Source organism: Chamaea fasciata, unplaced genomic scaffold (genome assembly GCF_029207755.1).
Source record: "Chamaea fasciata isolate MVZ Bird 193981 ecotype frontalis unplaced genomic scaffold, bChaFas1.0.hap1 SCAF_5, whole genome shotgun sequence".
Taxonomy (NCBI): domain Eukaryota; kingdom Metazoa; phylum Chordata; class Aves; order Passeriformes; family Sylviidae; genus Chamaea; species Chamaea fasciata.
Window position 1 is genome coordinate 11737889 of NW_027094090.1, and position 13191 is coordinate 11751079.

At 37.7% G+C, this 13191-nt stretch overlaps 1 protein-coding gene across 11 annotated transcripts in view; it reads left to right on the forward strand.

The window, feature by feature from the left end:
• Window positions 1-13191, forward strand: part of MAGI2 (membrane associated guanylate kinase, WW and PDZ domain containing 2) — a 714127-nt gene that overhangs the window by 615674 nt on the left and 85262 nt on the right. For 10 of the 11 annotated variants that reach the window (XM_066182812.1, XM_066182813.1, XM_066182802.1 and 7 more), the window contains 2 exons: window positions 7392-7423; window positions 11744-11933. In XM_066182812.1, the coding sequence (XP_066038909.1) occupies window positions 7392-7423; window positions 11744-11933 (222 nt within the window). The remainder of the gene's footprint in view (window positions 1-7391; window positions 7424-11743; window positions 11934-13191) is intronic. The other variant, XM_066182803.1, reaches the window with a different exon arrangement.

Consider the following 13191-nt stretch of genomic DNA (forward strand, 5'->3'; position numbering starts at 1 on the left):
CCTGGAGAGGTGAGGCAGTCCAAGAGGAGACATGCACTGGGCAGGAACTTGTCACCACTGCCACCAATCCCTTGAGTCACTGTGTTCAGCCAGGGGGAGAGGATACCAAATTCTATTATGTGTCTTGTCTACCTGGGGAGCCTGTCCGAGGGAAGACAGGGAATGAAGGTTAGAGCACAGTGCTAATAACGCCATGGCTGTGGGCTCCATCCCTGGATTGGCCATTCCCTTAGAGTTGGACTCAGTGATCCCTGTCTGTCAGTTCCAACTCAGAATATTCTGAGATTCCAGTAGTCTGATACTCTTATGCTCCCCCCGATTCCTCAGCCTACTCACCTCCTCCCAGAAGTGTCACTGAGCACAGGAATTCCTCACTGTGCCAGCAGTCCTGGCTCAATGGCAATGCAAATCCTGGCACCAGGGTGGCTGCATGTTCCCACTGGAGCTCCACCTGGGTAGCTGTGTCCCTCATGGTGGGAGCAGAGTTAGAGAGGCCATGGCTTTCTTCCTATACCTGGCAGGAATTCAGGCACATTTCCTGGGTGCCCTTCTGTGCCACTTGCCACCAGACTGTTACATCATGTCCTTGGTGCCTTACCAGGCCCTGTGTGCCCACCCTGCTGATGGTGCTCCTGGCCCCCAGAGATCCCTATGGGCTTCTTTTGTCTTTTGGAGGAAGGCTTGGCCTGTTGCTCCTTGTCCAGTCAGCTGCTGTGGCATGAGCTGCAGGCTGCTGTTGTCCCTCCTCTGAGCTTCCCAAGTTCACACAACTCCCCTGTTCGCCTCACAGGAGCACTCCACAGCCGATCATGTCAGCACCAGAGCCACTTGGCTCAGCAGCTTTGGTAGGATGAGATCAGGTACATTTTCCTAAGGTACTCCTCTACCTCTACATCATTTCTGATAAGCTTCTGTCTCACATTTTATGCTATGTGTCAAGTCAGAACTTCTGAAGAGCTGAAATAAAGACTTGGACTCATGATGCCCCCCAAGTCATCTGGAGTAGAGAGAAGCCAAACAGGGTGGTACCCTAATGGGAAGATCTAGCTGACCTTCCTTTGAACAGCTTTTTGCCCATAGCTTCATAGATTGTCTGTAAGCTGGAATGTATTCATCCTTTGGGATCACTTTTCATAGGTGTTTTGGGCCAAAGAGTGAAAAACTGGAGTACTACTTCTGTTGCAATTTCACTTCGGTTGAGATCAGGAGCAACTGAGTAGCAAAATGCAAAATAAAACAAAATGCCACAACTACTGAGAATCAGTTTGTAATGTTATGAGTCTTTTTTCAGGAAAAACTGGGTTTAGTGACAATGGAGCGTATGTATATAGCCATAAGGAAGACAGATGTATTTCTCAGTTAATGTGAACCTGTATTTGATACAATAACTGATGACTGTAACCAGCCTTCATCTCAGTGCAACACAGTGCTGTATCAGTTACTTGCCATGCTGCTTGTGTGTAGCCTACTGCAAGGGAAAAGGCACTGGCTCTAAACATATGGAATGTTGTGGCCTGATCAAAGGTAGTGGGTCATTCATCTCACTCTGATGTGGGATGTGTTGATTTTTGACCCATTGCATCAGGTGCCATCCCAGCTAAAGACCAAATGGATCCTCCACAGCATGGCACCATCACTCTGAAGGACAGCTGACAGCAGGACTAGCTAACTATGCTTGAAGAGCTAGAGCTCCCAGTCTTCTTACACCTACTCTTTATTTCAAGGTAAATCAACTTTTTGTTGTTGCTAGAGTAAGAGCTCAATATTTAGAGCTGTTTGAAAAAGATGGACCTTTGAAAAATATTATGTAATAATGATTGATTTTATTAGAAATGGAACTAGTAATTGCCATTCCCTATACATCATCTGATACTTTAAATATGACATGATCAACTGAAACTTTTTATCACCTGCTTGTTTTCAAAAGTATTATTTCCATTTATTTTCATTCATTGTCTCCTTTTAGATTTTGTTTACTATGGTATATAAATTAATTGAATGTACTACTTCTCATTGATCATGTTTCTTTTCCTTCAAAGGGGAAAGTCTCTGAAGAATAATTGAATTAATGGTATATATTTGTTTCTATATACACACAAAAAATTACCTCTCCCACAAGTATTTTCAGAATTTTAGCTGTAGGATATTTTAAATCTTAATGCACCCAATCTGACCATACTTAATATAGCTCAACAACAGGTAAACATACAGAGGGAGAAACCAGGTGTAATGTGAATTGCAAAAAACAGCTCCCTGAACCCTGCTAAAGGTGAACACTTGAGTCTGAACTCTCAGTGTTCTCCCCTGTCACATCCATTTGAAGTTAATGAGTATTTGATACCTTCGGAAATCAGGCCTGTGTAAACAACTGATAGACATCTCAGGGATTCCAGTAAGAGAAAGAAAAAAAAGCACAGGAAAAAATCTACTGTTACAGTAAATTTATCCAGTAACTTTTCTAGAAAGGAAAACTTTTACTTGAAGTGTTGTCACATGGATGTTGATAAGATGCCCGTGGAGTCATTTAAGGCTCTGGGAGTGCTCATCAGCCATCTGTTCAGTGACTTCCAAGCATCTAGGAAGGAGAAAGGTCTGTTCAGTGCTTAAGACAGCTTTGTTTGGGAAGCCATATGCAACAAGGATATTAAAGCATAAAAAAGCTCCCAAGAAGCCTGGTGGAAGCTACTGGGCTTTCACCCATTTAAAAGTGGAAGTGTGACAAGTGATGTGGAGGGATGTTGGCTTACCCTGAACGTTGCTTTAGATTAAAAGGCTTTGTGTTTGATGCTGTTGAGTTCCTCCCTGCAGCACACACCGTCACTGCAGAAATCAAACTGTTCCCAGGCTTCAGTTTAATTATCCATACACATCTGCCACAGAGGTGAACATATTAAAAGTCCTGTGACTTAGCAATAGCTGTGTCAGTTACTTATGATTCTGCAAGGTGTGAAGAACTTTTTCAGGAAACAATGCAAAAATGTGAGAATAATGAAGACAGAAATGAAGCAAAAGTCACCCCCATGGTAGCAGACTAATAACCAAGGGCTGATTTTGTATTACTGACATTATGGAATTTGCCAAAATCATGATTTTTTACTGAAAAAAAAAACTGAAAAGGAAACAAATCAGAACTCTGTCTTGCAAATGCTCAAAGCCCTGCCAGATAAGCTGCTTTTAGGAAACTAAACTTTTCAACAATAAATCCCTGCTGAAGTGTAAGGCACATGATATCTGTAAGAATATTTTACAACAAAAGCATACTTAACCTTGGATATAAGAAAGAGTAGATACAATGAGTATGATGTGATTTGTCTTTTGTTACAGGATGTCTTCATCAAAAAGAAGTACAGTAAACTGAAGCTGGAATTTGCCTTGATCTGAAAAAAAAAGGAAAAAAAGTTTTTTCTTCCTAATGTATTTGAATCCAAAATTTATTTTCAGTTCTCAGTGTTTTTTAGTTAAGTTACAACACAGAAACCATCACAGCTCTGATTTCCAGGGAAGCTCATTTTGGAAGGTGGTAAATACAACTTAAAAAGCAATCTCAAAACAAATGTGTGCAACACTGCTGTATGAGGAAGTGTAATTCTGATTTTTAGAAAACGTGGTTGTTACTGTACCTCAGCTTATTTTTTTTTTTAATTAAATAATTAAAATGTTCATATGTGCTGGTCACCAGCTTGTACCATATCACAGTTTAAATAACCAACCCTGACTAAGAAATCATATTCTCAAAACTAATTTTGCAGAGGAATATGAAGTTATGTATTTTTATTGTTGCATGCTTACATGTATTTTCCTGCTAGCACCTGGATGAATGGTGATGGTTGCTCTTTAACAAAAGCCAGTAACCCCACTTTCCTTTCTGAAACTGATGCAGATCTGTACTGGCTGTCTTTACAAGGGGTATTAATAAAAAAGGTACAGAAATCTTCAAAAGATGGGCTACAGCTTGTGTGGTGAGGTTACTGTGAGAAGGGGTGGCTGTCAGGCACACTGGTGAGCCAAAAGCCATTCATGGTAAGAACAGGATTCATGAAGTATTTTTAGGTGGATCTAAGTTGACTTTTATTATTTCAGATTTTAAACGTGTATGTGGATATGGAGGTGAGGGGTGTTTATATGTAAATGTATATAATATTTTCAGCTAATCAGGTTTTTATGAAGACATCACGAGTTGGACAGGAGGGGGCTGGGAGTTTGGGAAGGGAGAAGCAGAAATCTGGAGGTGGAATGAGGTTGTAAGAGCTTATCCAGTATATGTTTCTGGCTAGATGTGAGTTGATCAGAAGGTTAGGCAGTATTAGTATTGAATTAGTATTCAAAAAAAAAAAGCTGCATTTTTTAGAGAACAAATTTCAGCCCAGTTGATAAATCAGTATTTGTATGTGAACTGATGCCAGTCTGCTGGCAGCTGTCATCCAGGTGGAATCCAGCTGTCCCTGGTGGGAAATGCTCACACAGTATGTAAGGAGCACCAGCAAGTCAAGGGAAAGTGTAGTGTGAAGTGAGGTCAAACTAGGTCAAAGTCCATTTCTTCTCACTGCCAGCTGCAGATGTGGCTGCAGACAGCCAACACTGTTGAGTGGACACTGAATATACATTATTAAGGTATATTCTTCAGGTGAGATTTTAAGCCTCAGTTTTCTACACATAGAGGATTCATTCCTGTACTCATGCAGAGTACTATTTAAAAGTGAAAATTAGCAGGGGTGCAGCACACCCAAGAAAGTGCATTTTGCTTTTGTGTCTCTTCATCTGAAGTTTCTTTAACACTTGCAATGTGCTACATATGCAATATTCTCTTGAATTCTTGAATATGCAGCATTTGTAGCATGTGTTTAAATACCCGTGATAATTCTGGATGTTTGGTACACAACAATTAGTCATGATCAGTCTCATATTGAATAACTGGTAATGCCATATATTCCGTAGAAGTCAGTTTTGTTTAGGTTGGGAAAAGGATGTTTAGTCCAGCTGTGAGTGTAGATCTTATGTGAGACAATATTAAAATTGTCAAGAAATATGTAAAAGATGTAATGTAAAGGTTGCTTTTGGAACTAGGCTTTCACCCCTTTAGTATAGCGCTTAATCTTTGACAGAGGTGAGAGATTATCTCATCTTACATAAGGTCAAGGTGTAACAGATGAAATTAAATCAGAAGAATGGATTTTACTATTAGTCCCAAGGTTTGTTACCTTTAGAGATTGTTGCTTCTATAGCATCCTTTTGTACACATATGGATCTCCAATTCTTTTTTTTTTTAATTTTACTTTGGATCTTTTACTTCTCTGGCATCCTATACCTGTTAGTTTTCTTAACATTACTTCATGCTGTGTGAATAAATATTGCCTTTTATTTGTTTTGAGTGTAGATGTTGTCATTTGTATGTTGCAGTCTGTGCCCATAACCTCCAAGCTAAATATAAGTTTATATTCTCTTTGTTTGAGCAAATAATTGATTTTTTTTTAATTGAAGGGCTTTAAAAACAATCTTTACTTCATGTATATGCCATTGTTTATTTGATTTTTTAAATACTTATTATATTTTTAATTGATAGTAAAAATTTTATGGTATCTCCAGTATAATTTTTTTTTAGGTGGAGACAGTAAATAAATAGGCAAAAAAAGACTTTCCAGTTTAATCAGAGGTAATTTTTGATGAAAGTAAGTTATGGTAGGTGCACTAGTATCAACGGGTAAGGAGTGTTATCTCTACCAATATTTTCTGAACAACAAATCAGGGTAGTAAGTTGATTTGAGCAAGTTTCTAGTCTTATCTTTAGCTCAGAGTGGAGAAGTACTTTTTAGTTTTCACTCTTATTAGCAATACAGAAACACATTTGGTAATAAAAAGGTAGCCATCTGCCATCCAATAAATTATTAAATAAGTTTCTTCTACAGAATCTTTAATACTGAAAGTGAGGTACAAGTCAGATCTATCAAGGATGCCTGTTAATCTCAGCTTGAGTCTGCAGATGGAAAGAACTGTCCACTTGTTAATGAAGCAGTTTTTATCCAGGCACTGTAGAGTCAGTAAACATAAACCTTTCCAGGATTACTTTTTTCAATAGACTTTTTTTTAAAAAAAGCATATCAGCATTACTGAATAGCCAGTGTTTCACTACAAATGGCTCAAGTGCTTTTACATTGCAAGATATTTCAGTTGAAATTAATTAGGTATCAGGGCAGAAAAGATTACCTCATTATCAGAGAATTCTACAAACCTTAAATGTATGTGCAAACATAATTTCTGTTGTGATTTGTCTGTAGAAAGATACTATGCTAATGTTCTCATAATTTTAATTTTCTTTTTAGACTCTCTTTAGAAAAAGAAATAATGAAGTCAGTACTACTCTTTCAAATGAATTCATTTTTTGAATGAAAGAGCAGCCCTCCTATTAAATACGTCAGTTTAAGCCCCATTTCCGTTTCTGACAAAACAAATGAACTCTGTTATTAGCTTTCAATCTTACCTAAGAAGGTCCACAGACCTTTTTTTACCTGCTATTAAACTGAGAGTTTTTTGAATGAAAGCTGTGTTGAAAGCTGGTATTTTAAAAAATGTAACCTGATACCCTTTGTAAGGCTTTTTTTTAGCTTAATACTTTGTAAAGATTTTAACATTGTAATGCATAAGATAGGAACAGTGTTTACAATGAGTGTTTCAAATTATTTCCTTTATGAAAAAGGCAAATCTGGAGTTTTAAACATTTGTAAGCTACAAGAGTTGAAATTTAGGAAAGTCACTGAAGCAAGTTATCAATCAGTCAATAACTAAGGAAAAGGAGATAACTACTTGTGTAAAAGAAGTAGTCTTGTATGGCTGCTGCTAAGACCAAAAACCAGGAGAGTATCAAAATAAGCAATCCTCTCAAGACTTGGCCACCTTATCTAGACTGATGAAACACTTATTTTTCTTCAGGCTTTTCTTCTAAAAAAATCTCTTGTATTATTAGGTTTTGTTGATGGGATGTTCTGAATGCTTCTTCCTAAAGGTGCGACTGCATTTGACACATCAGTATCAGGTCATTTGGTGTCTTATCCAATGTCCACCAAGACATTTGGAAGTCCTTTTGATTAGTTCTTTTAATTTCAACCTAATCCCATGCTGTTTGTAAAGTATGGCAATGATCTCAATAGCTCCACTTGCATATATATATATATATGTATATGTATGTATGTATATATATATATATATATATATTTATATCTATTTTTTCTTAGAAATTATCCCTCGTGTTTTGTGTTTTCACCCCTTGTGTGTAGAGAATTCTCATATCTATCAATATTACCTGCAGACCTGAATGAGAATGGGAGCGTAGACACCACTTAGTGTCCACTCTTTATGCATCAGAAAAAGCTGCTAACATTATTTTTTGTTTATTTCAGGTTTCTTTTCTCCATGGAAAACTCCAAAGCCTGTAAGTTCCCTTTCAAAATTGTACACATTGAGTTCATAGGATGACTGTCATGCAAAGCAAATTTCTGTAGACTTTCACCGACCCATCCTGTTCCCAGCTCATGAGACACTTCTCAGCACTGCCTCAGCTCCAAGTGACATAGTACCAGGGGTGGCCTCCCTGATAAGCTCAGAAGGTCTGTTGGCTTGGAGTCTACCAGAAGTGGTCTGGAAAAAGGAAAACCTTAATGTTAAGACGGGTGGCAAGACCCAGAAATGTGGTGGCTTAAAAATAAGAGGTCTGGAGGAGAAGGCAGCAGAAATTAGGCCAGTCTAGTCTTCTAGTTGGCAAATTCTTTGAAATTAACAACATGCAGTTTTTCTGGTTTACAAATGGCTTGAGTTTAACATCCTCAAAGAGATGGTTATTCTTTCTTGCTGTAGGAGACCTAGAGCTGCAAATAGTCACACTTCAAATAAGAGCTTGGGCTCAAAACTGACTGAGGTGCCTTTTAATCAACTTTTCTGTGTTTCTATGATTTTGACAGCAAAACCCAAGGTGTAAAGACTTTTCCTACTGTAAGACTATAAGCAATTGATGTATTTAGTCTGTTGACACCACATTATGTAATTTCCTGAATTTGTGACCACATTCACAGTATGAAAAGAGTTCATAGGCTACTATTTTTGGTTGTCTGGTTTGTTTTAATTTTTTTAGGGGTTTGATTGTTTTTTGGTGGTTTTTTTTTAATTTGGCTTTTTAATTGAGATTTTACATACCTTAGAGCAATTCTTAATCGTCATCAAGTATGTGTAGAGGAAAATAGATGCTGAAGACTCCTAAGAGCAATGGGAATAACAGCAGCAATAACTTTTAAAGGACTTAGAGCCTTCTTACTAGGGAGCAGGCAGGGGAAGTACATTAAATCTGAACAATTTTACATACTCTCATATTGGAGCATGGCATGCTTAAGTTTTGCCAAAATAATTTTTGCACCCTGTCAAGTACAAATAGCAATTAATCAGCTGATACAACTTCGTCAGACTGCTTCAGCTTATGGTGGTTTTGCTGTAAGAGGATAGAGTCTGTATACAATATATTGGAATAAGTATTGCATAAGTTGCTTTGTTCATCTATGTAGCAGGACATTAGTGAAAATAAATCAGATTATTGAAGGCTGTCTTCTTCTCACCAGTTTAAGACTCCTGAATGGCTGGGGTGTTCAGTCTTTAATCTCAGATAAAAAGTGAGGAAATAGATAGCTTGGAGCTCACTTGTTAAACATCCACATTTGAAGACCTCCCCCTGTCCATACTTAGCCTTTCCATGTACACATCAAATATATAAATATCAGCATATTTATCGTTGATGATTTTCTGCAACATTTCGTTATGTAAACAGTATGGCAGTTCATGCTCAAATAGCACTTGCCAATAATCAGAATCTAGAAAAACAACCTGAGTTTATGAAGTTTTTCATGTAGTGGTGTGAGGAAACCTGGGCTCACAGAATGATAGAACACCATTGTGTGCTGTACCTGCAGGCTGACTGCTCACAGCTACTCTATTTTGGGGTAATCTCAGCAAGAGATTTCACAAATGATTAACTGAGTTAAGGCAGTGCGATTAATAGTCAGACATAAATTTCTCATGTCCAAGACCTGAAGATAAGATTGAAACCAAGTGCCTGCAGCACTGTGCAGGAGTCTGAAGCAGTAAGGGCAGCACAGAAGGTTTAGAAAGCCTCCCCAACACCCCAGCACAGCCTGTATCTGGGTAACAGCAAAGGAAAACAGAGTAACCTGCGGCAACAGATATTTCCAGTGATTCCTATGTATATAGTGCCTATATTATATATGTGTATCATGTATAATATTAGTGCAAAACGACCATGACCAATGCCACCAAACCATTGCCCCAATTTGGATTTGATGCCCTGCACTTACTATTGTGCTTACTCACTTCCAAGAATGCCTCCTTTTCTGAAGTAGCATTATGGTAACTTCCATTAATGAATGTTAGGTGACTGTTCAATTAGTTGATATAGGTTTGGGAGATACAATTCCCCTTCTGTTTATCTACTTATTTAGCTGGTTGAACTTCACACTTGAAGAATCAGAGCTAACCAGCAAGCAAGAATTAGCTGTGTGGGATCCAGTAGGGTTTTGCCAATTGACCTTCAGTTTCCTGTCCTTTCTCCAGGGTAAAGTTTGCTCATCAAAGATAATTATATTTTCCTTTCTTTTTTAAAATCTTTCTTTAAATATTTAAATTTTGTCCAGTTTCACATTATGAAAGAGGTAAGTGATCTATTTCCCAGCACTTTCCAAGAAATTAGGAATCGTTCACTTCTAGACAGACATGGTCCTGCATGTCTTTCATCTCCATAATGGTAAGATAGATAGTTTGGTTTCACTGGCTTGTGTTCTTCTTTCAGATTCCTAAGGGAGGGCAAAGCCTAACCATATTTTTCTGGTAATTTCCTTTACCATAAGGAACTTGAATTGAGCTTAGTTCTTCTTTCCTATTTAGACACAGGGGTTCTAATCAGGCGTATTTCTAGAGACCTTCGAATTTACACTTCCATAATGCAATTATATACTGTGTAAGTGTTTATAGCTACTGGAGGTAATTCCTTTAGGGCTGTCAGAAGTAGTATTGTGCTATTCATGTGACTTATCACATAGGGTAATTTACCTAATTATTTGCAGAGGATAAATTTATCTTGGTGTAAGGGGTACCTGAAGGTATCCAAGGTACATTCCTGTACCTAAGCTATTTCAATGGCAACTCAATATGGTATTTCCATATGCCACTGTATTGCACAGAATGTACATACTTACAGTTTTGAATGAACCAGACCTACCGACTGCTGAAATTCTGACAGAAACACAGCTTGAAATGTAATAATACTTCGTAAAAGAATGAGGTACTTGACAACTAAAAATGGCCAATACCTATAATCTGTTTATTCTTAAGAATGAGCCTAAGAAGGTCAGATCACCTGGGATGGGCAGCAGGATAGTTATTCAGCATATTCGCCAGGAGGACACTAAGACATCTGTAGTCCACACATACTTGGTGGGAAAAAAGCCTGATGCAGTTAATCATCAGAACAGAGCGTAAAGAATACCGGCTGACCCAAACACCTTCTGAAACCAAGGAACTAAAGACAAATGGTAGTTCACAGAGAATCTGTAGAGCAAGCAAGCTCGCTGCAAACCTGCAATCATCTTTGATAAAGCTTCGCTGATACAACAACAGAAGTCAGTGGAATTTAATTACAGATAAGTGTGTTTCCAAGAGGCATTTTTTATGTAATTACCATTGTTGGGTTATGTGTGAGCACACACTGTTCTGGAGGCTTTACCACCCTTATCCTCAGGAGAGGTTATAGGAATAGCCAAGTACCCATTTCCTGGGATAAACATTTGGGGTTTTTAAGTTAGCCTTTTCAAAGAAGTTTGCAAATGCAATTCCATTAGTAGCCAACTTCTTCAAAAAAAAGGCAGATGCTCAAGCCTTCTTTTGCACAGCCTATCATACCTTCAAGCTTGATATATATGTGAGACTGCTAAAGACAGTCTTGAAAAAAGCATGAACTGACGTGTCTTTCATGGATAGACAATAGGCTGCTGTAGGTTTCTTTCCTGTAAACAGCCTGGAAGAGTTGAAAGCCTTACCCTGTTCTTGTAAACTTGTTTGTACAATGCCATTTTTGTGGGTTTTTATGAACACTACATGCTTGAATATGTATTGTAATAATTTTCTCTTTGGTTTTGATTTGTTTTGATTTTCTTTTGGTTTTGATTTTGGTTTTTTAAATCTTCAGTTGGAGCTGTAAATTCTATTCCCAGTTACAGTTATCTACTCTGCTTTGGGCAGGTAGTTATTTTCATGTATTCTCAGAAGATACAGCATTAAGGTCATTCACTTGCTGCACAGTCTGTCCCCTCTTTGTTAAGCACTACCTTCATGTACGTTATGTATTTTGATGAATCTGATGGTTGTGTCTTTACAAACCTGCAGGTTCCACCTTTAGCACGTAATTTCCAGTAGCTCAGCACATTCTGTGAGGCACTCCACATGCTTCAGATGTAATGCTGGGCCTAATCTAACCTGAGAAAGGTCACATCTTGCCATGAGCAACAAATAAAGAAGTAAATTTAGCCAAGTCATTTTATAAACAACAGAACACACACCTCTCATTTCAAAAGGCAGCAAACAGATTTACTGATTTTATAAAACATATTTTCAGCAGCAGTCACTGTCTTTGGTCTCATTGTGGAAGCCACAGTTTTTGCAAAATTTCATTTTTATTCTCTGTATATTTTTATTCCAGATGATGGAACGATGGGAGAATCAAGGCAGCCCTCAAACAAGTGTGTCTGCTCCAGCTATGCCACAGAATATTCCCTATCCACCCGCTCTTCACAGGAGTTCATTTCCTGATTCAACAGAGGCCTTTGATCCACGAAAACCTGACCCATATGAGCTGTATGAGAAATCAAGAGCTATTTATGAAAGTAGGCGTAAGTGAAAGCTCTCTTGACCCTGCTGACCATTTAGTACTTAAAATTTTGCCTATGAATGTGTCAGTGTTGACTCAATTTTCTGCAATTATCTTTTGTAATTTAAAGAAATTACATTTCTTTCCAGTAAATAGAGGCCATTGTAAATGTTTCAAAAATTGGACATTTACACATTTTCTTTGATCTTGCCTAGATTCTAATATTTGACTTTCACAGCTGTTTTTTCATTATATTTTTGATCTCCCCATTTTGACTGTTAGATCCTTGGTGAAGCACAGTATATGTGCCACCACATTTTACTGTGGTTTTTTCCTTCATCATCAACCAATAGGAAGATGTGAATTTATCAATGAAAAAAAGAGTTTCACCTACTTTCACTTCAAAGTGACATTTGCTAAAGAAATTTCAAATGTATTTATTTTTATAAAAATATCTTTGACAAGTTTTCACATTGTCCTTGACAGACAGAAAGTAACCCATAGCATAAAGTACTATTTGAACAATGTAGTACCAGTACACTGTACTATACAAAACAGTACTGAGCCATCAAGATGCTCATCTTGATTAAATTTCTCATGGTTTTGGAAATATATCCCATATTTTTGACAACAAGAATTAAAGGGCTTAGACTTATTTACTCCTTTTGTAAAGAACATTTTAGCTAAAAATATTGTTCTAAATTGTCTGCAGCCTTTGCACTTATTAAGATAAATTCGTAAAAAGAGTTTACTTTTTTACTGAAAGCTTCTTCACAACTGCCATTACTTGCACATGCCACCTTTCAATTACTTTTTGTAAAATACTTGAGCCTATAGATCAAACCATGCTATAAATTACACATAAAATATCAGAGCTGATTCAGACCAGCCCATTAATATTAGTAGGGCTCAGAGACCTAGGATGTTCACATTTCCTCAGCATGCAAAGTGATAGTCTGAAGGAAATACATTATTGTCCCCAACACTGGGTTCATCCTGTTCTTACTTGCCTTGGCCTATACCTTAGATACAGTATCAGCATCTCCTGTTTGGCTTTGGTATTCCCAGTCCCCACAAGAATAGATATCCTGGAGGAACACCAGAGTTGGTTTTATATCAACTCCAAGTAAACCCTGATCTAGTCTCAAAGCTGCATTTCATATTCCACAGTCCTTTGTCGCTGTGGCCAGTGCCACCATCTTCTGCCACACTGATCCTATTACTTCTATTAGTAGAACACTTTTCAGTATAAATCGTCACCACAGATCAAAGTAAAACTC